At 36.7% G+C, this 26,310-nt stretch overlaps 1 protein-coding gene across 5 annotated transcripts in view; it reads left to right on the top strand.

The window, feature by feature from the left end:
- LOC129835999 (receptor-type tyrosine-protein phosphatase epsilon-like) overlaps nt 1-26,310 on the top strand; it is a 95,591-nt gene that overhangs the window by 65,127 nt on the left and 4,154 nt on the right. For all 5 annotated transcript variants that reach the window (XM_055901709.1, XM_055901710.1, XM_055901712.1 and 2 more), the window contains 10 exons: nt 7,134-7,253; nt 20,035-20,198; nt 20,382-20,517; nt 21,343-21,492; nt 21,848-21,941; nt 23,339-23,415; nt 23,606-23,740; nt 24,331-24,456; nt 25,211-25,362; nt 25,948-26,083. In XM_055901709.1, coding sequence (XP_055757684.1) covers nt 7,134-7,253; nt 20,035-20,198; nt 20,382-20,517; nt 21,343-21,492; nt 21,848-21,941; nt 23,339-23,415; nt 23,606-23,740; nt 24,331-24,456; nt 25,211-25,362; nt 25,948-26,083 — 1,290 coding nt within the window. The remainder of the gene's footprint in view (nt 1-7,133; nt 7,254-20,034; nt 20,199-20,381; nt 20,518-21,342; nt 21,493-21,847; nt 21,942-23,338; nt 23,416-23,605; nt 23,741-24,330; nt 24,457-25,210; nt 25,363-25,947; nt 26,084-26,310) is intronic.

Here is a 26,310-nt window from a genome sequence, read left to right as displayed (position 1 = left end):
CATCTACAAGACCCTGCTAGGTAAAGTCCCCCCTTATCTCAGCTCGCTGGTCACCATAGCAGCACCTACCTGTAGCACGCGCTCCAGCAGGTATATCTCTCTAGTCACCCCCAAAACCAATTCTTCCTTTGGACGCCTCTCCTTCCAGTTCTCTGCTGCCAATGACTGGAACGAACTACAAAAATCTCTGAAACTGGAAACACCTATCTCCCTCACTAGCTTTAAGCACCAGCTGTCAGAGCAGCTCATAGATTACTGCACCTGTACATAACCCATCTACAATTTAGCCCAAACAACTACCTCTTTACCTACTGTATTTATTTATTAATTTATTTTGCTCCTTTGCACCCCATTATTTCTGTCTCTACTTTGCACTTTCTTCCAATGCAAACCAACCATTCCAGTGTTTTTTAGTTTTTATTTTACTTGCTGTGTTGTACTCACTTCGCCTCCATGGCCTTTTTATATTTTATTTATTTATACATATATCTGTTTGCCTTCACCTCCCTTATCTCACCTCACTTGCTCACATTGTATATAGACTTATTTTTTTTCACTGTATTATTGACTATATGTTTGTTTTTACTCCATGTGTAACTATGTGTTGTTGTATGTGTCGAACTGCTTTGCTTTATCTTGGCCAGGTCGCAATTGTAAATGAGAACGTGTTCTCAATTTGCCTACCTGGTTAAATAAAGGTTAAATAAAAATAAATAAATAAAAACACTAATCCTATATTACTACTACACTAACACTAATCCTATATTACTACTACAGTAATCCTATATTACTACTACAATAATCCTATATTACTACTACACTAAGACTAAGCCTATGATACTACTACACTAATCCAATATTACTACTACACTACTCCAATATTACTACTACACTAATCCTATATTTCTACTACACTAGTCCTATATTTCTACTACACTAATACTAATCCAATATTACTACTACACTAATCCTATATTACTACTACACTAATCATATGTTAGTACTACACTAATCATATATTACTACTACACTAATCCTATATTACTACTACACTAACACTAATCCTATGTTACTACTACACTAATCCTATATTACTACTACACTAATCCTATATTACTACTACTCTAACCCTATATTACTACTACACTAATCCTATATTACTACTACACTAACACTAATCATATGTTACTACTACACTAATCCTATATTACTACTACACTAATCCTATATTACTACTACACTAATCCTATAGTACTACTACACTAATACTATATTACTACTACCCTAATACTATATTACTACTACACTGATACTAATACTATATTACTATTACCCTACTCCTATGTTACTACTACACTAATCCTATGTTACTACTACACTAATCCTATATTACTACTACACTAATACTATATTACTGCTGCACTAATCCTATGTTACTACTACACTAATCCTATGTTACTACTACACTAATCCTATGTTACTACTACACTAATCCTATGTTACTACTACACTAATCCTATGTTACTACTACACTAATCCTATGTTACTACTACACTAATACTATGTTACTACTACACTAATCCTATGTTACTACTACACTAATCCTATATTACTACTACACTAATCCTATGTTACTACTACACTAATCCTATGTTACTACTACACTAATCCTATGTTACTACTACACTAATCCTATGTTACTACTACACTAATCCTATGTTACTACTACACTAATCCTATATTACTACTACACTAATCCTATGTTACTACTACACTAATCCTATGTTACTACTAAACTAACACATTGCTGCTTGTCTTTGCCAGAGTGCCCTCAAGCCTCCAAAGTCAAGCCATCTATTTCCACTTCCGTCTCACTTCACAATCTCTTCTTAAACAGAGGAGGTCATCTGTCTCCATGTGTACTTTCCCCTGTGAGCAGTCCCAATGAGCTTTACCCTGCAGAGAGAAAGAGAGAGAGAGAGTCAGAGAGCGAGAGACCTTACCCTTCAGAGAGAGAGAGAGACCTTACCCTGCAGAGAGAGAGAGACCTTACCCTTCAGAGAGAGAGACCTTACCCTGCAGAGAGAGAGAGACCTTACCCTTCAGAGAGAGAGAGACCTTACCCTTCAGAGAGAGAGAGACCTTACCCTTCAGAGAGAGAGAGACCTTACCCTTCAGAGAGAGAGAGACCTTACCCTGCAGAGAGAGAGAGACCTTACCCTTCAGAGAGAGAGAGACCTTACCCTTCAGAGAGAGAGAGACCTTACCCTGCAGAGAGAGAGAGAGAGACCTTAACCAAAAACAGGAAGGAAAGGAGATTAAAATGAGCTTTTGTGCGGCTCGGAATCGATCATTAAATAATGGCTAATAAAGCCCTCTAAGTCTTTATCATAATTAGTCAGCAAACTCTCTTTAAGTGGTTTTAGACTGGCTAATTCTGATTGACTGGCTGGCTGGCAGATTAAGCCCTCACATTCTTTACTGCCCTCAGTGTCTTACCAGTCACCTTTAGGATGGTGATGTATTTAATACACTCATTCAATGCCACCCTCCTATACCCCTACAAATCTAGAATAGTCCTAGTGAGCAAAATGATGTTGAAAAGACGTCTAAAATAAGTATTTTCCAGACGTTGAAGTTATGTTCATTTAGGTTCTGGTTTGGTTCGGTCTGGACTTGATTTGGTCCCAACATAGACGTGTCACGAATCCCGCCGAAGATGGTGCCTCTTCCTGTTCGGGCGGCGCTCGGCGGTCGTCGTCTCCGACCTACTAGCTGCCATCGATTCTTTTCTTTTTGTTTCTGTTAGTTTGGGCTGATTGGGTGCACCTGTTTTTGAGTTTAGTTTTGTGGGTAGGCTATTTTAGGGCAGTAAGCCCGCTGGCTTTTGTGCGGGCTTGTTTATTCTGTTATTTGGTGTTGGATTGTTACGTGGATTTATTATTTTTTTTGGACAGTTTAGTCCTGTGTTTTTGGACTCGTCTTTTCATGCGCCCGTGAGTTTAGGGCATGATCGTTTTCCCTGTCAACTCGAAAATAAATCCACTTTCTTGAAACCCTGCTCTCTGCGCTTGACTCCTCCACCCAGTACTCCTAGCAGCTCTGACAAGACGTCTATGATTGGCTCAGATTTGGTCCAATCAAGGTTGGTCCTGCCGCATCAAACCTGAACCAAATATACATGTCTATGATTGGTTCAAGGCCGGTTTGGACCGCACAAATAAAACACCAAAAAACGACGCCTGGACAGGACCCCAAAAAAAGACTTCCAAAATACGTTGGCGTCTGTCTGTGCTTACTGGGGTGTAGTCTACAGTGTCAGCCCTCAATGGAATTGTATCAATGTCCATCTTTGTGGTAGGCCTACCATTTTTATAAAACAGGCAATTACATTGGCTTTACTAGTCCAGAATCATGTGACTAATCAATGTGGCTATTTAATAAGCTCTGAATATCAGCTACCCAACTTTTATCAGGTGTTATCCTGAGCCTATTGGCAATGTGTTTACACAGCGGGAAATGCAGAAGTACTTTCTTTTTCACTATGTCATTCGTGTTATCTCCAGCCTGTAGGCTACAGAAAAAGGCCACATACTCTTTCTACCGTTGGCCATATCTGCTACATGATTTACGTCAGATCATTTTTTAAAAACAGAACGTTGGTGGAGCTCCGCAGCGATGCGAATGGACAAGATAAATGTTTTTTGCGCCCCTTCCTTTAACAAAGTGAGCCATGCTTATCACAGGGCGTCATCAGCGCTCACCTAATAAGCCCTTACGCCACTGGTTGAGAGAAATACTCATGCTTTTTTTGGGCAAGAAATATGTGAGGTTTTATGTGTCGTTGGACGGTGCGTCTTGGTCAGTTTAACTTGGAAAACGACGCCCTTGTCAATCTGCCGCAATAGGTGGTCGCCTAATCCTGCCTAACGGGCGGGCCGGGCCTGGAGGGATCTCTTCCTTCTCACTCTAAAAGGTTGAAGAGTCAGGGGGAGCTAAGAAGTCAAGACAGATTTCCCCCCCTGCGTGTGAACTAATAGAATATAGTACTACAATACAGTCTTATCTTCTAAACTATGTGTAGAATCAAGATGTTGTTATTGTAGGCTACACCGTACGTCCTCCAGCTTGACCTACCATACGTTCTAGAATGACCTGTAAACATTCAGTCTCCATGCTAGCATACCACTTAGAATGCACTGTAAACATTCAGTCTCCATGCTAGCATACCACTTAGAATGACCTGTAAACATTCAGTCTCCATGCTAGCATACCACTTAGAATGACCTGTAAACATTCAGTCTCCATGCTAGCATACCACTTAGAATGACCTGTAAACATTCAGTCTCCATGCTAGCATACCACTTAGAATGACCTGTAAACATTCAGTCTCCATGCTAGCATACCACTTAGAATGCCCTGTAAACATTCAGTCTCCATGCTAGCATACCACTTAGAATGACCTGTAAACATTCAGTCTCCATGCTAACATACCACTTAGAATGACCTGTAAACATGCAGTCTCTATGCTAGCATACCACTTAGAATGACCAGTAAACATTCAGTCTCCATGCTAGCATACCACTTAGAATGCACTGTAAACATTCAGTCTCCATGCTAGCATACCACTTAGAATGCACTGTAAACATGCAGTCTCTATGCTAGCATACCACTTAGAATGACCAGTAAACATGCAGTCTCCATGCTAGCATACCACTTAGAATGACCAGTAAACATTCAGTCTCCATGCTAGCATAGCACTTAGAATGACCAGTAAACATGCAGTCTCCATGCTAGCATACCACTTAGAATGACCTGTAAACATTCAGTCTCTATGCTAGCATACCACTTAGAATGACCTGTAAACATTCAGTCTCCATGCTAGCATACCACTTAGAATGACCAGTAAACATGCAGTCTCCATGCTAGCATACCACTTAGAATGACCAGTAAACATGCAGTCTCTATGCTAGCATAGCATACCACTTAGAATGACCTGTAAACATGCAGTCTCTATGCTAGCATAGCATACCACTTAGAATGACCTGTAAACATGCAGTCTCCATGCTAGCATACCACTTAGAATGACCTGTAAACATTCAGTCTCTATGCTAGCATACCACTTAGAATGACCAGTAAACATGCAGTCTCTATGCTAGCATACCACTTAGAATGCACTGTAAACATTCAGTCTCCATGCTAGCATACCACTTAGAATGACCTGTAAACATGCAGTCTCTATGCTAGCATAGCACTTAGAATGACCTGTAAACATTCAGTCTCCATGCTAGCATACCACTTAGAATGACCAGTAAACATTCAGTCTCCATGCTAGCATACCACTTAGAATGCACTGTAAACATGCAGTCTCTATGCTAGCATACCACTTAGAATGCACTGTAAACATGCAGTCTCTATGCTAGCATACCACTTAGAATGACCAGTAAGCATGCAGTCTCCATGCTAGCATACCACTTAGAATGACCAGTAAACATTCAGTCTCCATGCTAGCATACCACTTAGAATGACCTGTAAACATGCAGTCTCTATGCTAGCATACCACTTAGAATGACCTGTAAACATGCAGTCTCCATGCTAGCATACCACTTAGAATGACCTGTAAACATGCAGTCTCTATGCTAGCATACCACTTAGAATGACCTGTAAACATGCAGTCTCCATGCTAGCATACCACTTAGAATGACCTGTAAACATGCAGTCTCTATGCTAGCATACCACTTAGAATGACCTGTAAACATGCAGTCTCTATGCTAGCATAGCATACCACTTAGAATGACCTGTAAACATTCAGTCTCCATGCTAGCATACCACTTAGAATGACCTGTAAACATTCAGTCTCCATGCTAGCATACCACTTAGAATGACCTGTAAACATGCAGTCTCCATGGTAGCATACCACTTAGAATGACCAGTAAACATTCAGTCTCTATGCTAGCATACCACTTAGAATGACCTGTAAACATTCAGTCTCCATGGTAGCATACCACTTAGAATGACCTGTAAACATTCAGTCTCCATGCTAGCATACCACTTAGAATGACCTGTAAACATTCAGTCTCCATGCTAGCATACCACTTAGAATGCACTGTAAACATTCAGTCTCCATTCAGTCTCCATGCTAGCATACCACTTAGAATGTCCTGTAAACATTCAGTCTCCATGCTAGCATACCACTTAGAATGCACTGTAAACATGCAGTCTCTATGCTAGCATACCACTTAGAATGACCTGTAAACATTCAGTCTCCATGCTAGCATAGCATACCACTTAGAATGACCTGTAAACATTCAGTCTCCATTCAGTCTCCATGCTAGCATACCACTTAGAATGACCAGTAAACATGCAGTCTCTATGCTAGCATACCACTTAGAATGACCTGTAAACATGCAGTCTCCATTCAGTCTCCATGCTAGCATAGCATACCACTTAGAATGCACTGTAAACATTCAGTCTCCATGCTAGCATACCACTTAGAATGCACTGTAAACATGCAGTCTCCATTCAGTCTCCATGCTAGCATACCACTTAGAATGACCTGTAAACATGCAGTCTCCATGGTAGCATACCACTTAGAATGCACTGTAAACATTCAGTCTCTATGCTAGCATACCACTTAGAATGACCTGTAAACATTCAGTCTCCATGCTAGCATACCACTTAGAATGACCTGTAAACATTCAGTCTCCATGCTAGCATACCACTTAGAATGCACTGTAAACATGCAGTCTCCATGCTAGCATAGCATACCACTTAGAATGACCTGTAAACATTCAGTCTCCATGCTAGCATAGCACTTAGAATGCACACCCGATCATTTTGTTTCATATGTTGGGGTCAATTATATTTATATTTCTGTCAATTCAGTAAATACACAGAAATTCCAATTCCAATTCTCTTCAATGCTTTTCAAAAAAAGGAAACTGTATCATTAAAATTAGAATGTGGTTACTTATACTTTCTGAATGAACTGGAATTCAAATGGAACTGATTCCAACCCTGTTGGATACTAAATTAGGGTGCTAGTATAGACACCGGAACATTCTCTATGATTAGAACCTGAGTGTCCTCTGGTGACTCATTGCTTCTCTGTTCTTGTTTTTCCAAACCACTAGGACAAGTGTTACCAGTACTGGCCAGACCAAGGCTGTTGGACCTATGGTAATGTCCGGGTGGCTGTGGAAGACTTTACTGTGTTGGTGGACTACACCATACGGAAGTTCTGCATACAATATGTAAGTTATTATTAGATGGTAATCATGTGGGTTTTTAGATTCTAACCGTACTGTAGGTTTGGTTGGAAATGTAAGTGCTTGCCTGTCCTATACTTATTCACTTGTAGTATACTAAAGTCCTATACTTATTCACTTGTAGTATACTAAAGTCCTATACTTATTCACTTGTAGTATACCAAAGTCCTATACTTATTCACTTGTAGTATACTAAAGTCCTATAGTTATTCACTTGTAGTATACCAAAGTACTATACTTATTCACTTGTAGTATACTTAAGTACTATACTTATTCACTTGTAGTATACTACAGTCCTATAGTTATTCACTTGTAGTATACTAAAGTCCTAAACCTACTTAACTTGTAGTATACTAAAGTCCTATACTTATTCACTTGTAGTATACTAAAGTCCTATACTTATTCACTTGTAGTATACTAAAGTCCAATACTTATTCACTTGTAGTATACTGAAGTCCTATACTTATTCACTTGTAGTATACTAAAGTGATACTAATATTAGTATTTGACTGTAAATATTTAGTCTACAGAGCTCCACAACACTGATGGACATACAAACTTAAAAGATGTGCTATAAACGGTGTGTGTTTTTTTGTGTCGTGTGAATAAAGTAGACTACAGATGTAGGATCATAATTTGATCACTCTTTTGTTGCTGAGAACTTTCCTGCACAGCAGGAAATGCAAACCTGTGATTTTAAAGGCGTTTAAAGTTTGTAATTTCCACTTTGATATTTTAGACTTGATTTGCCCAAACGAAAAATGTATCAACCCCTACAAAAGTCCTTTAATTATAATCCACATTATAATTCACATTTCCTGTTTCTGCAGGATTATTTTCCTGCAAGTAGCAAACTGGCTCAAATTAAGATCCTACATCTGTACAACACAACACATGAACCACAGAGTCACAGACTATCAAAGCCTACTGCTGCTACTGATCACCAGTGACTCACTCTTGTTGAAAGACCCTCGCACACAGGGCCCCACGTCAGGGACAGGGTCTATTGTGTGTGCAGCCTGCTGGCCCAGCCTCGCGCCCAGGGCCCCACGTCAGGGACAGGGTCTATTGTGTGTGCAGCCTGCTGGCCACCACAGGTGTTCCATGTCCCTGAGCTGACACTACTCAGCGGTCGTCTGTGGTTTGGCACAGACCAGCCCAGTCTAGTAGCTAGACATTCTACTAGCCTACACTCTTAGAAAGGAAGCTTCTATCGGCAACTTAATAGGGTTCTTTGGCTGTCCTCATAGGAGAACCCTTTGAAGAACCCTTTTTGGTTCCATGCAGAACCCTTTTTGGTTCCATGCAGAACCCTTTCCACAGAGGTAGTATCTGGTTTATAGTAATGACTCTATGTAGTATCTGGTTTATAGTAATGACTCTAGGTAGTATCTGGTTTATAGTAATGACTCTAGGTAGTATCTGGTTTATAGTAATGACTCTAGGTAGTATCTGGTTTATAGTAGTCTCTATATAGTATCTGGTTTATAGTAATGACTCTAGGTAGTATCTGGTTTATAGTAATGACTCTAGGTAGTATCTGGTTTATAGTAATGACTCTATGTAGTATCTGGTTTATAGTAATGACTCTAGGTAGTATCTGGTTTATAGTAATGACTCTAGGTAGTATCTGGTTTATAGTAATGACTCTATGTAGTATCTGGTTTATAGTAATGACTCTATGTAGTATTTGGTTTATAGTAATGACTCTATGTAGTACCTGGTTTATAGTAATGACTCTATGTAGTATCTGGTTTATAGTAATGACTCTAGGTAGTATCTGGTTTATAGTAATGACTCTATGTAGTATCTAGTTTATAGTCATGACTCTATGTAGTACCTGGTTTATAGTAGTGACTCTATGTAGTATCTGGTTTATAGTAATGACTCTAGGTAGTATCTGGTTTATAGTCATGACTCTAGGTAGTATCTGGTTTATAGTAATGACTCTATGTAGTATCTGGTTTATAGTAATGACTCTATGTAGTACCTGGTTTATAGTAATGACTCTATGTAGTATCTGGTTTATAGTAATGACTCTATGTAGTATCTGGTTTATAGTAATGACTCTGTAGTATCTGGTTTATAGTAATGACTCTATGTAGTATCTGGTTTATAGTAATGACTCTAGGTAGTATCTGGTTTATAGTAATGACTCTAGGTAGTATCTGGTTTATAGTAATGACTCTAGGTAGTATCTGGTTTATAGTAATGACTCTATGTAGTATCTGGTTTATAGTAATGACTCTATGTAGTATCTGGTTTATAGTCATGACTCTAGGTAGTATCTGGTTTATAGTCATGACTCTAGGTAGTATCTGGTTTATAGTCATGACTCTATGTAGTATCTGGTTTATAGTAATGACTCTATGTAGCATCTGGTTTATAGTAATGACTCTATGTAGTATCTGGTTTATAGTAATGACTCTAGGTAGTATCTGGTTTATAGTAATGACTCTAGGTAGTATCTGGTTTATAGTAATGACTCTATGTAGTATCTGGTTTATAGTAGTGACTCTATGTAGTATCTGGTTTATAGTAATGACTCTATGTAGTATCTGGTTTATAGTAATGACTCTATGTAGTATCTGGTTTATAGTAATGACTCTATGTAGTATCTGGTTTATAGTAATTACTCTAGGTAGTATCTGGTTTATAGTAATGACTCTATGTAGTATCTGGTTTATAGTAATGACTCTAGGTAGTATCTGGTTTATAGTAATGACTCTAGGTAGTATCTGGTTTATAGTAGTGACTCTAGGTAGTATCTGGTTTATAGTAATTACTCTAGGTAGTATCTGGTTTATAGTAGTGACTCTATGTAGTATCTGGTTTATAGTAATGACTCTATATACTATCTGGTTTATAGTAATGACTCTATGTAGTATCTGGTTTATAGTAATGACTCTATGTAGTATCTGTTTATAGTAGTCTCTATATAGTATCTGGTTTATAGTCATGACTCTATGTAGTATCTGGTTTATAGTCATGACTCTATGTATTATCTGTTTATAGTAGTCTCTATGTAGTATCTGGTTTATAGTAATGACTCTAGGTAGTATCTGGTTTATAGTAATGACTCTATGTAGTATCTGGTTTATAGTAATGACTCTAGGTAGTATCTGGTTTATAGTAATGACTCTATGTAGTATCTGGTTTATAGTAATGACTCTAGGTAGTATCTGGTTTATAGTAATGACTCTATGTAGTATCTGGTTTATAGTAATGACTCTATGTAGTATCTGTTTATAGTAGTCTCTATATATTATCTGGTTTATAGTCATGACTCTATGTAGTATCTGGTTTATAGTCATGACTCTATGTATTATCTGTTTATAGTAGTCTCTATGTAGTATCTGGTTTATAGTAATGACTCTAGGTAGTATCTGGTTTATAGTAATGACTCTATGTAGTATCTGGTTTATAGTAATGACTCTAGGTAGTATCTGGTTTATAGTAATGACTCTATGTAGTATCTGGTTTATAGTAATGACTCTAGGTAGTATCTGGTTTATAGTAATGACTCTATGTAGTATCTGGTTTATAGTAATGACTCAATGTAGTATCTGGTTTATAGTAATGACTATGTAGTATCTGGTTTATAGTAATGACTCTATATAGTATCTGGTTTATAGTAATGACTCTAGGTAGTATCTGGTTTATAGTAATGACTCTAGGTAGTATCTGGTTTATAGTAATGACTCTATGTAGTATGTGGTTTATAGTAATGACTCTATGTAGTATCTGGTTTATAGTAATGACTCTAGGTAGTATCTGGTTTATAGTACTGACTCTATGTAGCATCTGGTTTATAGTAATGACTCTAGGTAGTATCTGGTTTATAGTAATGACTCTAGGTAGTATCTGGTTTTTTAGTAATGACTCTAGGTAGTATCTGTTTTATAGTAGTGACTCTATGTAGTATCTGGTTTATAGTAATGACTCTGTATGTAGTATCTGGTTTATAGTAATGACTCTATGTAGTATCTGGTTTATAGTAATGACTCTATGTAGTACCTGGTTTATAGTAGTCTCTATGTAGTATCTGGTTTATAGTAATGACTCTATGTAGTATCTGGTTTATAGTAATGACTCTAGGTAGTATCTGGTTTATAGTAATGACTCTATGTAGTATCTGGTTTATAGTAATGACTCTATGTTGTATCTGGTTTATAGTAATGACTCTATGTAGTATCTGGTTTATAGTAATGACTCTAGGTAGTATCTGGTTTATAGTAATGACTCTATGTAGTATCTGGTTTATAGTAATGACTCTATGTAGTATCAGGTTTATAGTAATGACTCTATGTAGTATCTGGTTTATAGTAATGACTCTATGTAGTATCTGGTTTATAGTAATGACTCTAGGTAGTATCTGGTTTATAGTAGTGACTCTATGTAGTATCTGGTTTATAGTAATGACTCTAGGTAGTATCTGGTTTATAGTAATGACTCTATGTAGTATCTGGTTTATAGTAATGACTCTATATAGTATCTGGTTTATAGTAATGACTCTATATAGTATCTGGTTTATAGTAATGACTCTATGTATTATCTGGTTTATAGTAATGACTCTAGGTAGTATCTGGTTTATAGTAATGACTCTATGTAGTATCTGGTTTATAGTAATGACTCTATGTAGTATCTGGTTTATAGTAATGACTCTAGGTAGTATCTGGTTTATAGTAATGACTCTAGGTAGTATCTGGTTTATAGTAATGACTCTATGTAGTATCTGGTTTATAGTAATGACTCTATGTAGTATCTGGTTTATAGTAAATACTCTATGTAGTATCTGGTTTATAGTAATGACTCTAGGTAGTATCTGGTTTATAGTAGTGACTCTATGTAGTATCTGGTTTATAGTAATGACTCTATGTAGTATCTGGTTTATAGTAATGACTCTATATAGTATCTGGTTTATAGTAATGACTCTATATAGTATCTGGTTTATAGTAATGACTCTATGTATTATCTGGTTTATAGTAATGACTCTAAGTAGTATCTGGTTTATAGTAGTGACTCTATGTAGTATCTGGTTTATAGTAATGACTCTAGGTAGTATCTGGTTTATAGTAATGACTCTATATACTATCTGGTTTATAGTAATGACTCTATGTAGTATCTGGTTTATAGTAATGACTCTATGTAGTATCTGTTTATAGTAGTCTCTATATAGTATCTGGTTTATAGTCATGACTGTATGTAGTATCTGGTTTATAGTCATGACTCTATGTAGTATCTGTTTATAGTAGTCTCTATGTAGTATCTGGTTTATAGTAATGACTCAATGTAGTATCTGGTTTATAGTAATGACTCTATGTAGTATCTGGTTTATATTAATGACTATGTAGTATCTGGTTTATAGTAATGACTCTATATAGTATCTGGTTTATAGTAATGACTCTAGGTAGTATCTGGTTTATAGTAATGACTCTAGGTAGTATCTGGTTTATAGTAATGACTCTAGGTAGTATCTGGTTTATAGTAATGACTCTATGTAGTATGTGGTTTATAGTAATGACTCTATGTAGTATGTGGTTTATAGTAATGACTCTATGTAGTATGTGGTTTATAGTAATGACTCTATGTAGTATCTGGTTTATAGTAATGACTCTAGGTAGTATCTGGTTTATAGTAATGACTCTATGTAGTATCTGGTTTATAGTAATGACTCTATGTAGTATCTGTTTATAGTAGTCTCTATATATTATCTGGTTTATAGTCATGACTCTATGTAGTATCTGGTTTATAGTCATGACTCTATGTATTATCTGTTTATAGTAGTCTCTATGTAGTATCTGGTTTATAGTAATGACTCTAGGTAGTATCTGGTTTATAGTAATGAATCTATGTAGTATCTGGTTTATAGTAATGACTCTAGGTAGTATCTGGTTTATAGTAATGACTCTATGTAGTATCTGGTTTATAGTAATGACTCTAGGTAGTATCTGGTTTATAGTAATGACTCTATGTAGTATCTGGTTTATAGTAATGACTCAATGTAGTATCTGGTTTATAGTAATGACTATGTAGTATCTGGTTTATAGTAATGACTCTATATAGTATCTGGTTTATAGTAATGACTCTAGGTAGTATCTGGTTTATAGTAATGACTCTAGGTAGTATCTGGTTTATAGTAATGACTCTATGTAGTATGTGGTTTATAGTAATGACTCTATGTAGTATCTGGTTTATAGTAATGACTCTAGGTAGTATCTGGTTTATAGTACTGACTCTATGTAGCATCTGGTTTATAGTAATGACTCTAGGTAGTATCTGGTTTATAGTAATGACTCTAGGTAGTATCTGGTTTTTTAGTAATGACTCTAGGTAGTATCTGGTTTATAGTAGTGACTCTATGTAGTATCTGGTTTATAGTAATGACTCTGTATGTAGTATCTGGTTTATAGTAATGACTCTATGTAGTATCTGGTTTATAGTAATGACTCTATGTAGTACCTGGTTTATAGTAGTCTCTATGTAGTATCTGGTTTATAGTAATGACTCTATGTAGTATCTGGTTTATAGTAATGACTCTAGGTAGTATCTGGTTTATAGTAATGACTCTATGTAGTATCTGGTTTATAGTAATGACTCTATGTAGTATCTGGTTTATAGTAATGACTCTATGTAGTATCTGGTTTATAGTAATGACTCTAGGTAGTATCTGGTTTATAGTAATGACTCTATGTAGTATCTGGTTTATAGTAATGACTCTATGTAGTATCAGGTTTATAGTAATGACTCTATGTAGTATCTGGTTTATAGTAATGACTCTATGTAGTATCTGGTTTATAGTAATGACTCTAGGTAGTATCTGGTTTATAGTAGTGACTCTATGTAGTATCTGGTTTATAGTAATGACTCTAGGTAGTATCTGGTTTATAGTAATGACTCTATGTAGTATCTGGTTTATAGTAATGACTCTATATAGTATCTGGTTTATAGTAATGACTCTATATAGTATCTGGTTTATAGTAATGACTCTATGTATTATCTGGTTTATAGTAATGACTCTAGGTAGTATCTGGTTTATAGTAATGACTCTATGTAGTATCTGGTTTATAGTAATGACTCTATGTAGTATCTGGTTTATAGTAATGACTCTAGGTAGTATCTGGTTTATAGTAATGACTCTATGTAGTATCTGGTTTATAGTAATGACTCTATGTAGTATCTGGTTTATAGTAATGACTCTATGTAGTATCTGGTTTATAGTAAATACTCTATGTAGTATCTGGTTTATAGTAATGACTCTAGGTAGTATCTGGTTTATAGTAGTGACTCTATGTAGTATCTGGTTTATAGTAATGACTCTATGTAGTATCTGGTTTATAGTAATGACTCTATATAGTATCTGGTTTATAGTAATGACTCTATATAGTATCTGGTTTATAGTAATGACTCTATGTATTATCTGGTTTATAGTAATGACTCTAGGTAGTATCTGGTTTATAGTAGTGACTCTATGTAGTATCTGGTTTATAGTAATGACTCTAGGTAGTATCTGGTTTATAGTAATGACTCTATATACTATCTGGTTTATAGTAATGACTCTATGTAGTATCTGGTTTATAGTAATGACTCTATGTAGTATCTGTTTATAGTAGTCTCTATATAGTATCTGGTTTATAGTCATGACTGTATGTAGTATCTGGTTTATAGTCATGACTCTATGTAGTATCTGTTTATAGTAGTCTCTATGTAGTATCTGGTTTATAGTAATGACTCAATGTAGTATCTGGTTTATAGTAATGACTCTATGTAGTATCTGGTTTATATTAATGACTATGTAGTATCTGGTTTATAGTAATGACTCTATATAGTATCTGGTTTATAGTAATGACTCTAGGTAGTTTTTGGTTTATAGTAATGACTCTAGGTAGTATCTGGTTTATAGTAATGACTCTATGTAGTATGTGGTTTATAGTAATGACTCTATGTAGTATGTGGTTTATAGTAATGACTCTATGTAGTATGTGGTTTATAGTAATGACTCTATGTAGTATCTGGTTTATAGTAATGACTCTAGGTAGTATCTGGTTTATAGTAATGACTCTATGTAGCATCTGGTTTATAGTAATGACTCTAGGTAGTATCCGGTTTATAGTAATGACTCTATGTAGTATCTGGTTTATAGTAATGACTCTATGTAGTATCTGGTTTATAGTAATGACTCTAGGTAGTATCTGGTTTATAGTCATGACTCTAGGTAGTATCTGGTTTATAGTCATGACTCTATGTAGTATCTGGTTTATAGTCATGACTCTATGTAGTATCTGGTTTATAGTAATGACTCTAGGTAGTATCTGGTTTATAGTAATGACTCTATGTAGTATCTGGTTTATAGTAATGACTCTATGTAGTATCTGGTTTATAGTAATGACTCTATGTAGTATCTGGTTTATAGTAATGACTCTAGGTAGTATCTGGTTTATAGTAATGACTCTATGTAGTATCTGGTTTATAGTAATGACTCTATGTAGTATCAGGTTTATAGTAATGACTCTATGTAGTATCTGGTTTATAGTAATGACTCTATGTAGTATCTGGTTTATTGTAATGACTCTAGGTAGTATCTGGTTTATAGTAGTGACTCTATGTAGTATCTGGTTTATAGTAATGACTCTAGGTAGTATCTGGTTTATAGTAATGACTCTATGTAGTATCTGGTTTATAGTAATGACTCTATATAGTATCTGGTTTATAGTAATGACTCTATATAGTATCTGGTTTATAGTAATGACTCTATGTATTATCTGGTTTATAGTAATGACTCTAGGTAGTATCTGGTTTATAGTAATGACTATGTAGTATCTGGTTTATAGTAATGACTCTATGTAGTATCTGGTTTATAGTAATGACTCTAGGTAGTATCTGGTTTATAGTAATGACTCTATGTAGTATCTGGTTTATAGTAATGACTCTATGTAGTATCTGGTTTATAGTAATGACTCTATGTAGTATCTGGTTTATAGTAAATACTCTATGTAGTATCTGGTTTATAGTAATGACTCTAGGTAGTATCTGGTTTATAGTAGTGACTCTATGTAGTATCTGGTTTATAGTAATGACTCTATATACTATCTGGTTTATAGTAATGACTCTATGTAGTATCTGGTTTATAGTAATGACTCTATGTAGTATCTGTTTATAGTAGTCTCTATATAGTATCTGGTTTATAGTCATGACTGTATGTAGTATCTGGTTTATAGTCATGACTCTATGTAGTATCTGTTTATAGTAGTCTCTATGTAGTATCTGGTTTATAGTAATGACTCAATGTAGTATCTGGTTTATAGTAATGACTCTATGTAGTATCTGGTTTATAGTAATGACTATGTAGTATCTGGTTTATAGTAATGACTCTATATAGTATCTGGTTTATAGTAATGACTCTAGGTAGTATCTGGTTTATAGTAATGACTCTAGGTAGTATCTGGTTTATAGTAATGACTCTAGGTAGTATCTGGTTTATAGTAATGACTCTATGTAGTATGTGGTTTATAGTAATGACTCTATGTAGTATGTGGTTTATAGTAATGACTCTATGTAGTATGTGGTTTATAGTAATGACTCTATGTAGTATCTGGTTTATAGTAATGACTCTAGGTAGTATCTGGTTTATAGTAATGACTCTATGTAGCATCTGGTTTATAGTAATGACTCTAGGTAGTATCCGGTTTATAGTAATGACTCTATGTAGTATCTGGTTTATAGTAATGACTCTATGTAGTATCTGGTTTATAGTAATGACTCTAGGTAGTATCTGGTTTATAGTAATGACTCTATGTAGTATCTGGTTTATAGTAATGACTCTAGGTAGTATCTGGTTTATAGTAATGACTCTATGTAGTATCTGGTTTATAGTAATGACTCTATGTAGTATCTGCTTTATAGTAATGACTCTATGTAGTATCTGGTTTATAGTAATGACTCTATGTAGTATCTGGTTTATAGTAATGACTCTATGTAGTATCTGGTTTATAGTAATGACTCTATGTAGTATCTGGTTTATAGTAATGACTCTATGTAGTATCTGGTTTATAGTAATGACTCTAGGTAGTATCTGGTTTATAGTAATGACTCTATGTAGTATCTGGTTTATAGTAATGACTCTATGTAGTATCTGGTTTATAGTAATGACTCTAGGTAGTATCTGGTTTATAGTAATGACTCTAGGTAGTATCTGGTTTATAGTAATGACTCTATGTAGTATCTGGTTTATAGTAGTGACTCTATGTAGTATCTGGTTTATAGTAATGACTCTATGTAGTATCTGGTTTATAGTAATGACTCTATGTAGTATCTGGTTTATAGTAATGACTCTATGTAGTATCTGGTTTATAGTAATGACTCTATGTAGTATCTGGTTTATAGTAATGACTCTATATAGTATCTGGTTTATAGTAATGACTCTATGTAGTATGTGGTTTATAGTAATGACTCTAGGTAGTATCTGGTTTATAGTAATGACTCTATGTAGTATCTGGTTTATAGTAATGACTCTAGGTAGTATCTGGTTTATAGTAATGACTCTAGGTAGTATCTGGTTTATAGTAATGACTCTAGGTAGTATCTGGTTTATAGTAATGACTCTAGGTAGTATCTGGTTTATAGTAATGACTCTAGGTAGTATCTGGTTTATAGTAATGACTCTAGGCAGTATCTGGTTTATAGTAATGACTCTAGGTAGTATCTGGTTTATCGTAATGACTCTATGTAGTGTCTGGTTTATAGTAGTCTCTATATAGTATCTGGTTTATAGTAATGACTCTAGGTAGTATCTGGTTTATAGTAATGACTCTATGTAGTTTCGGGTTTATAGTAATGACTCTAGGTAGTATCTGGTTTATAGTAATGACTCTATGTAGCATCTGGTTTATAGTAATGACTCTAGGTAGTATCTGGTTTATAGTAATGACTCTATGTAGTATCTGGTTCATAGTAATGACTCCAGGTAGTATCTGGTTCATAGTATTGACTCTAGGTAGTATCTGGTTTATAGTAATGACTCTAGGTAGTATCTGGTTTATAGTAATGACTCTAGGTAGTATATGGTTTATAGTAATGACTCTAGGTAGTATCTGGTTTATAGTAATGACTCTAGGTAGTATCTGGTTTATAGTAATGACTCTAGGTAGTATCTGGTTTATAGTAATGACTCTAGGCAGTATCTGGTTTATAGTAATGACTCTAGGTAGTATCTGGTTTATCGTAATGACTCTATGTAGTGTCTGGTTTATAGTAGTCTCTATATAGTATCTGGTTTATAGGAATGACTCTAGGTAGTATCTGGTTTATAGTAATGACTCTATGTAGTTTCGGGTTTATAGTAATGACTCTAGGTAGTATCTGGTTTATAGTAATGACTCTATGTAGCATCTGGTTTATAGTAATGACTCTAGGTAGTATCTGGTTTATAGTAATGACTCTATGTAGTATCTGGTTCATAGTAATGACTCCAGGTAGTATCTGGTTCATAGTATTGACTCTAGGTAGTATCTGGTTTATAGTAATGACTCTAGGTAGTATCTGGTTTATAGTAATGACTCTAGGTAGTATATGGTTTATAGTAATGACTCTAGGTAGTATCTGGTTTATAGTAATGACTCTAGGTTGTATCTGGTTTATAGTAATGACTCTAGGTAGTATCTGGTTTATAGTAATGACTCTAGGTAGTATCTGGTTTATAGTAATGACTCTATGTAGTATCTGGTTTATAGTAGTCTCTATATAGTATCTGGTTTATAGTAATGACTCTAGGTAGTATCTGGTTTATAGTAGTCTCTATGTAGTATCTGGTTTATAGTAATGACTCTAGGTAGTATCTGGTTTATAGTAATGACTCTAGGTAGTATATGGTTTATGGTAATGACTCTATGTAGTATCTGGTTTATAGTAGTCTCTATATAGTATCTGGTTTATAGTAATGACTCTAGGTAGTGTCTGGTTTATAGTAGTCTCTATGTAGTATCTGGTTTATAGTAATGACTCTAGGTAGTATCTGGTTTATAGTAATGACTCTAGGTAGTATCTGGTTTATAGTAATGACTCTAGGTAGTATCTGGTTTATAGTAGTGACTCTAGGTAGTGTCTGGTTTATAGTAATGACTCTATGTAGCATCTGGTTTATAGTAATGACTCTATGTAGTATCTGGTTCATAGTAATGACTCTAGGTAGTATCTGGTTTATAGTAATGACTCTAGGTAGTATCTGGTTTATAGTAGTGACTCTAGGTAGTATCTGGTTTATAGTAATGACTCTAGGTAGTATCTGGTTTATAGTAATGACTCTATGTAGTATCTGGTTTATAGTAATGACTCTAGGTAGTATCTGGTTTATAGTAGTCTCTATGTAGTATCTGGTTTATAGTAATGACTCTAGGTAGTATCTGGTTTATAGTAATGACTCTAGGTAGTATCTGGTTTATAGTAATGACTCTATGTAGTATCTGGTTTATAGTAATGACTCTAGGTAGTATCTGGTTTATAGTAATGACTCTATGTAGTATCTGGTTTATAGTAATGACTCTATGTAGTATCTGGTTTATAGTAATGACTCTATGTAGTATCTGGTTTATAGTAATGACTCTATGTAGTATCTGGTTTATAGTAATGACTCTAGGTAGTATCTGGTTTATATTAGTCTCTATGTAGTATCTGGTTTATAGTAGTCTCTATATAGTATCTGGTTTATAGTAGTGACTCTAGGTAGTATCTGGTTTATAGTAGTGACTGCTCTGTGTGTCCTCTCCTGTAGCAGGCCAGTGACGGCACCAAGCCCTCCAGGCTGGTCACCCAGCTACACTTCACCAGCTGGCCTGATTTCGGGGTGCCCTTTTCCCCCATCGGCATGCTCAAGTTCCTCAAGAAAGTCAAGACGGTCAACTCCTCCTTCGCTGGTCCCATCGTGGTTCACTGCAGGTACTTTCTACTTGGGATGCAGTCTTTTAGACACATTTCTACTGTTGTACTGTACATAGTAACATGAAGGTTACTTCCCCACCTATCTTTAGGGAGAGAGAGAGAGATCTAACTGTCATGCTATGATTCTCAGATGCTATAGATAGTTGACTCCTTGGCCGTCTCTGTCCTTTGTCTCTGCAGTGCTGGTGTGGGAAGGACAGGGACCTTCATTGTGATTGACGGCGTGATTGACATGATGCACCAAGAGCAGAAGATTGACGTCTTTGGTTTTGTGTCCAAGATACGAGACCAGCGCTCACAGCTTGTACAGACAGACGTGAGTAGGCTCAGAACGACAGGGTCACAACACTATTTCATGCAATGCATCGGTCTATGTTTATCTTAGTGCTAGGACTAGCAACTGTGCAAAAGTAAGCATTATCCTTCCTACTACTACAGTGTTCTAAATATGTATTTGTGTTGTAAACTAGAAAATATAGAGGTCCAATAATCTATCCCTGTGGAACACCACACTTGATCTCATCTTCTTCTGCTTCTTCTTCTTCTTCATCTGCTGCTGCTTCTTCTTCTGCTTTTTCTTCTTCTCCTTCTTCTTCTTCTGCTGCTGCTTCTTCTTCTGCTTTTTCTTCTTCTGCTTCCTCAGCCTCTTCTTCTGCTGCTGCTTCTTCTGCTTCTTCTTCTTCTCCTTTTTCTTCTTCTTCTTCTTCTCCTTTTTCTTCTTCTTCTTCTTCTTCTGCTTCTTCTTCAGCCTCTTCTTCTGCTGCTGCTTCTTCTGCTTCCTCTTCTTCTCCTTTTTCTGCTTCCTCTTCTTCTCCTTTTTCTTCTTCTTCTTCTCCTTCTTCTGCTTCTTCTTCTGCTGTTTCTTCTTCTTCTTCTTCTCCTTTTTCTTCTTCTTCTTCTCCTTCTTCTGCTTCTTCTGCTGCTGTTTCTTCTTCTCCTTCTTCTCCTTATGCTTCTTCTTCTTCTTCTCCTTCTGCTTCTTCTTCTTCTGCTTCTTCTTCTGCTTCTTCTGCTTCTTCTTCTTCAGTTTCTGCTTCTTCTTCGGCTTCTTTCTTTGGAAGCAATTATCAAAGTGTATGTACTTTCATTCCTATTGTTCTAGTGCTCTAAATATGTGTTTGTGTTCCTGTGTGGCCTCCAGATTCAGTACTCGTTCATCTACCAGGCCCTGTTGGAGTACTACCTCTACGGAGACACAGAGCTGGACGTATCCTCTCTGGAAGGACACCTGCACAAACTCCACAACACCCACGCCCCCTTCGACAGGGTCGGCCTGGAGGAAGAGTTCAGAGTGAGAGCCGGGGTCCTGTCTCTCTGACAGGGTTGTAGTCGATAAGATAGAGACCCTTTGCTACATGCAGTTTGGAATCCTTGAAAGTCTATGTATGTTTATAATAGCGATGGTGGGCGTCGTGTATAAATGATTCTGTATTAGTTTGCATTGCCCTTGTTTTTTGGGCCTCACCGGCCGTGATCGGGAGTCCCATAGGGCGGTGCACAATTGGCCCAGCATCGTCCGGGTTAGGGGAGGGTTTTTGCCGTTCTTAACTGACTTGTCTAGTTAAATAAAGGTACAAATGTTAAGTCATCTATGTGTACATTTACACCTTGACACTTTTCTGTCCCCAACCCCCTTTATCGTCCAGAAACTGACCAACATGCGGATAATGAAGGAGAACATGAGGATGGGGAATCTCCCTGCCAACATGAAGAAGAACAGAGTTCTCCAGATCATTCCGTGTAAGGAACGCCGGAAAAGTTACAACACAACAAACTGAACGAAATCTGTTTTCCCCGAGTCCAGTTAACACTACATTACGTCATGCACGTATTCTTTCACTTGTGACAGATTGTGACCCACAGATTATATTGTGTTCATAAACCCCCTTTTAGAACGAAACGAGAGATATTATCAAATCTCTTTTTCCCCTTGGTTCTCTCACCTAAATTGCATTTGTGCAGAAATATCAAGTGAAATCCATTGTATATGTTATTTTTTTCATATTTGGTATTCATATATTTCAACATTGATGCTTGGGACTGACATCCAGAGATCTTTTAGCCAGTCGTCATGTTGTTTTATCTGATAAAAACACATTTTTGTTTTTGCTGCTCTTTAGGTTGAGTGATGCATTTTTTCATTGCCTGCCTCTCATCTTGCAAATAGTGTTTGGAAATGGAAATGGAGGAGCTTTTTAGGGTGCATCTCAAACGGCACCCTATTCCCTATTTAGTGCACTACTTTTGACTACGGTCCATAGGGATGTGGTCAAAAGTAGTGCACTATATAGGGAATAGGGTGCCATTTGGGACGCTGGCTTGTAGGCATCTAATATGGGTGATCTATTCATAAATCAACAGTGACAGCATCACAGATGATCCAATTCCTTCTACCCCATATTCATCTGCTCTTTCCTCAGAGCGTTCAATGTTAGGGCCGGTAGGGCCGCACCTTTAGAGAATTAAGATGTGTTGTTGGCATAATGGAAAGGGTGAAATTACAGCCACATTTATGTCCATGGCAGTTTCCTAACGTCCACTAGGGGGCAGGTTTAATCCCAGTGTTTGGAACTCATTTTAAAATCATAATTTTTTGACCCTATCCCAAACCTTAACCCTAACCTAAGCCACCTTTTCATATTTGGTATTCATATATTTCAACCTTGATCCGTGGGACTGACATCCAGAGATATTTTAACCAGTGGTCTTGTTGTTTTATCTGATAAAAACATTTTGTTTTTGCTGTTCTTTAGGTTGAGTGATGCATTTTTCATTGCCTGCCTCTCATCTTGCAAATAGTGTTTTGGGAAATGGAAATGGAGGAGCTTTTTAGGGTGCATCTCAAATGGCAACCTACTCCCTATTTAGTGCACTACTTTTGACCAGGGTCCATAGGGCTGGGAATGAATGCCTTCACTTTTGCACAGTTTGTCTGACAGCTAAATTATGGCACAACAAAAAGTGCAGCGTAATTAAAAGGCCAACCCACGTCGTAGTTCTGCAGTTACGATGAAGGGGGCCGTTATTTTATCTGGAGATTGAGTTGCAGTGTTATCTGATTGTTATACTCTGGTATACCGTCTTTGTAGTTTTCTCCCGTTTTAATATGAATTTTAATCTTGAATTGTATTTTTCAGATGACTTCAACAGAGTGATTATGTCCATGAGAAGAGGCCAAGAGTTTACTGACTACATCAATGCGTCTTTTATAGATGTAAGTAAACATTACAATACTCACTACTGCATCAATGAGTAAACGTGAATCGATGTCAAATTTATTGATGGTTTTTGCGGTATATTAAAGTATATATTCATACTCTGCAATCTGCAAAGTTTCAAGGAGGTTGTACCTGTCTGACATGGTGGTAGTGACTGTACTGTATACTGTGGTGGGGTGTCCTCAGGGCTACAGGCAGAAGGACTACTTCATAGCGACCCAGGGTCCTTTGTCTCACACGGTAGAGGACTACTGGAGGATGGCCTGGGAGTGGAAGTGTCACTCCATCGTCATGCTGACTGAACTACAGGAGAGGGAGCAGGTAGGGAAGGATCTGCATCAGAGAAATAGCATTTAAACAATTCATATTATATTAATATATCTCTATGCTATTCACTTACTAACTACCTGCATCTCAGTTGTCTACTGCTAGCAAGGATCCAAAACTAGGAACTCTTTGTTTTGAGTTATTGTAATATTGTACTCAGCTATTGTTCTAACATGATTTGAGTTATTGTAATATTGTACAAGGCTACTGTTCTAACATGATTTGAGTTATTGTAATATTGTACTAGGCTACTGTTCTAACATGATTTGAGTTATTGAAATATTGTACTAGGCTACTGTTCTAACATGATTTGAGTTATTGTAATATTGTACTAGGCTACTGTTCTAACATGATTTGAGTTATTGTAATATTGTACTAGGCTACTGTTCTAACATGATTTGAGTTATTGTAATATTGTACTAGGCTACTGTTCTAACATGATTTGAGTTATTGTAATATTGTACTAGGCTACTGTTCTAACATGATTTGAGTTATTGTATTATTGTACTAGGCTATTGTTCTAACATGTTTTGAGTTATCTTTATGCTATCCAGTACTTAATCTATTGACTGTGTCTCCTGCAGGACAAGTGTTTCCAGTACTGGCCCACAGAGGACTCAGTGACCTACGGAGACTACACTGTAGAGATGAAGGGAGACACTGTGTGTGATACCTTCAGTGTACGGGATCTGGTACTCACCTACGGCCCAGTAAGTTTACATGGAAATACCCTGTGAGGTAGTGAGGGACTTTAAGCAGTAGTTTATTGAGACATTAGCCTTCTTCTTACCTCTAGAGGAGTCCATGATTAGTCACAGCAATAAAGTGTTTGTCATGTTAGCATATTGCTAATCTTGTAACCCTCAACCCAAATTAGACGTTAACAGTCATCACGAGAAACTAGCGTTTTGCAAATAATGTGCATCCCAAACGCTAAACTATCTTTCCAAAACTTAGCAAATGGCAAAAATATGCTCCCAATGCTGAATTATCCATCCAAACCTAGCATGTTGCTAAAATTAGCTCCCGATGCTAAATGAACTGTCCAAACCTAGTATGTTGCTAATATTAGCTCCAAATGCTAAATGAGCTGTCCAAACCTAGCATGTTGCTAAAATTAGCTCCCAATGCTAAATGATCTGTCCGAACCTAGCATGTTGCTAAAATTAGCTCCCAATGCTAAATGATCTGTCCGAACCTAGCATGTTGCTAAAATTAGCTCCCAATGCTAAATGATCTGTCCGAACCTAGCATGTTGCTAAAATTAGCTCCCAGTGCTAAATGATCTGTCCGAACCTAGCATGTTGCTAAAATTAGCTCCCAATGCTAAATGCTCTGTCCCAACCTAGCATGTTGCTAAAATTAGCTCCCAATGCTAAATGATCTGTCCCAACCTAGCATGTTGCTAAAATGAGCACCCTGACAGCTACATTATCTTTCCAAACCTGGGTTTCCATGTTTCAGGATAAGCAGACACGTCTGGTCCGCCACTTCCACTTTCACGGCTGGCCAGAGATCGGGATCCCAGCCGAAGGGAAAGGAATGATCGACATCATCGCCTCGGTGCAGAGACAGCAACAGCAGTCAGGAAACCATCCCATCATCGTACACTGCAGGTAGCTAAAACTCTGACCCTTATCACCATGTGGTGGAATATGTTACCTTGGTAACACTTTTACACTTCACTGTTACCTAAGTAACACTTTCATACCACTTTAAATGTACTTCGTAACAATTCTTTATTACATATTTACTGTTACTTTGGTAACACTATTATCACACATTTACTGTTACTTTGGTAACACTATTATCACACAGTTACTGTTACTTTGGTAACACTATTATCACACATTTACTGTTACTTTGGTAACACTTTATTATCACACATTTACTGTTACTTTGATAACACTATTATCACACAGTTACTGTTACTTTGGTAACACTATTATCACACATTTACTGTTACTTTGGTAACACTTTATTATCACACATTTACTGTTACTTTGGTAACACTATTATCACACAGTTACTGTTACTTTGGTAACACTATTATCACACATTTACTGTTACTTTGGTAACACTTTTTACTTGTATAGTTTGTTGGGCATTCTTTAGGCAAGACTGTTACTGTTACTAGCAACCCATTACAACAGTCACAAAACCCCAAAGTCACTGTTTTTATTGAATGTTCTGTTGTGTAGTGCTGGTGCAGGGCGAACAGGTACGTTCATTGCACTGAGCAATATCCTGGAGCGGGTCAAGGCCGAGGGCCTACTGGACGTCTTCCAGACTGTGAAGAGTTTACGGATGCAGAGGCCACATATGGTCCAGACTGTGGTGAGTTTACGGATGCAGAGGCCACATATGGTCCAGACTGTGGTGAGTTTACGGATGCAGAGGCCACATATGGTCCAGACTGTGGTGAGTTTACGGATGCAGAGGCCACATATGGTCCAGACCGTGGTGAGTTTACGGATGCAGAGGCCACATATGGTCCAGACTGTGGTGAGTTTACGGATGCAGAGGCCACATATGGTCCAGACTGTGGTGAGTTTATGGATGCA

This window comes from Salvelinus fontinalis, chromosome 37 (assembly GCF_029448725.1).
Source record: "Salvelinus fontinalis isolate EN_2023a chromosome 37, ASM2944872v1, whole genome shotgun sequence".
NCBI lineage: Eukaryota > Metazoa > Chordata > Actinopteri > Salmoniformes > Salmonidae > Salvelinus > Salvelinus fontinalis.
Note: the sequence above shows the minus strand (reverse complement) of the source record. Positions and strands in the feature narration are given on the sequence as shown.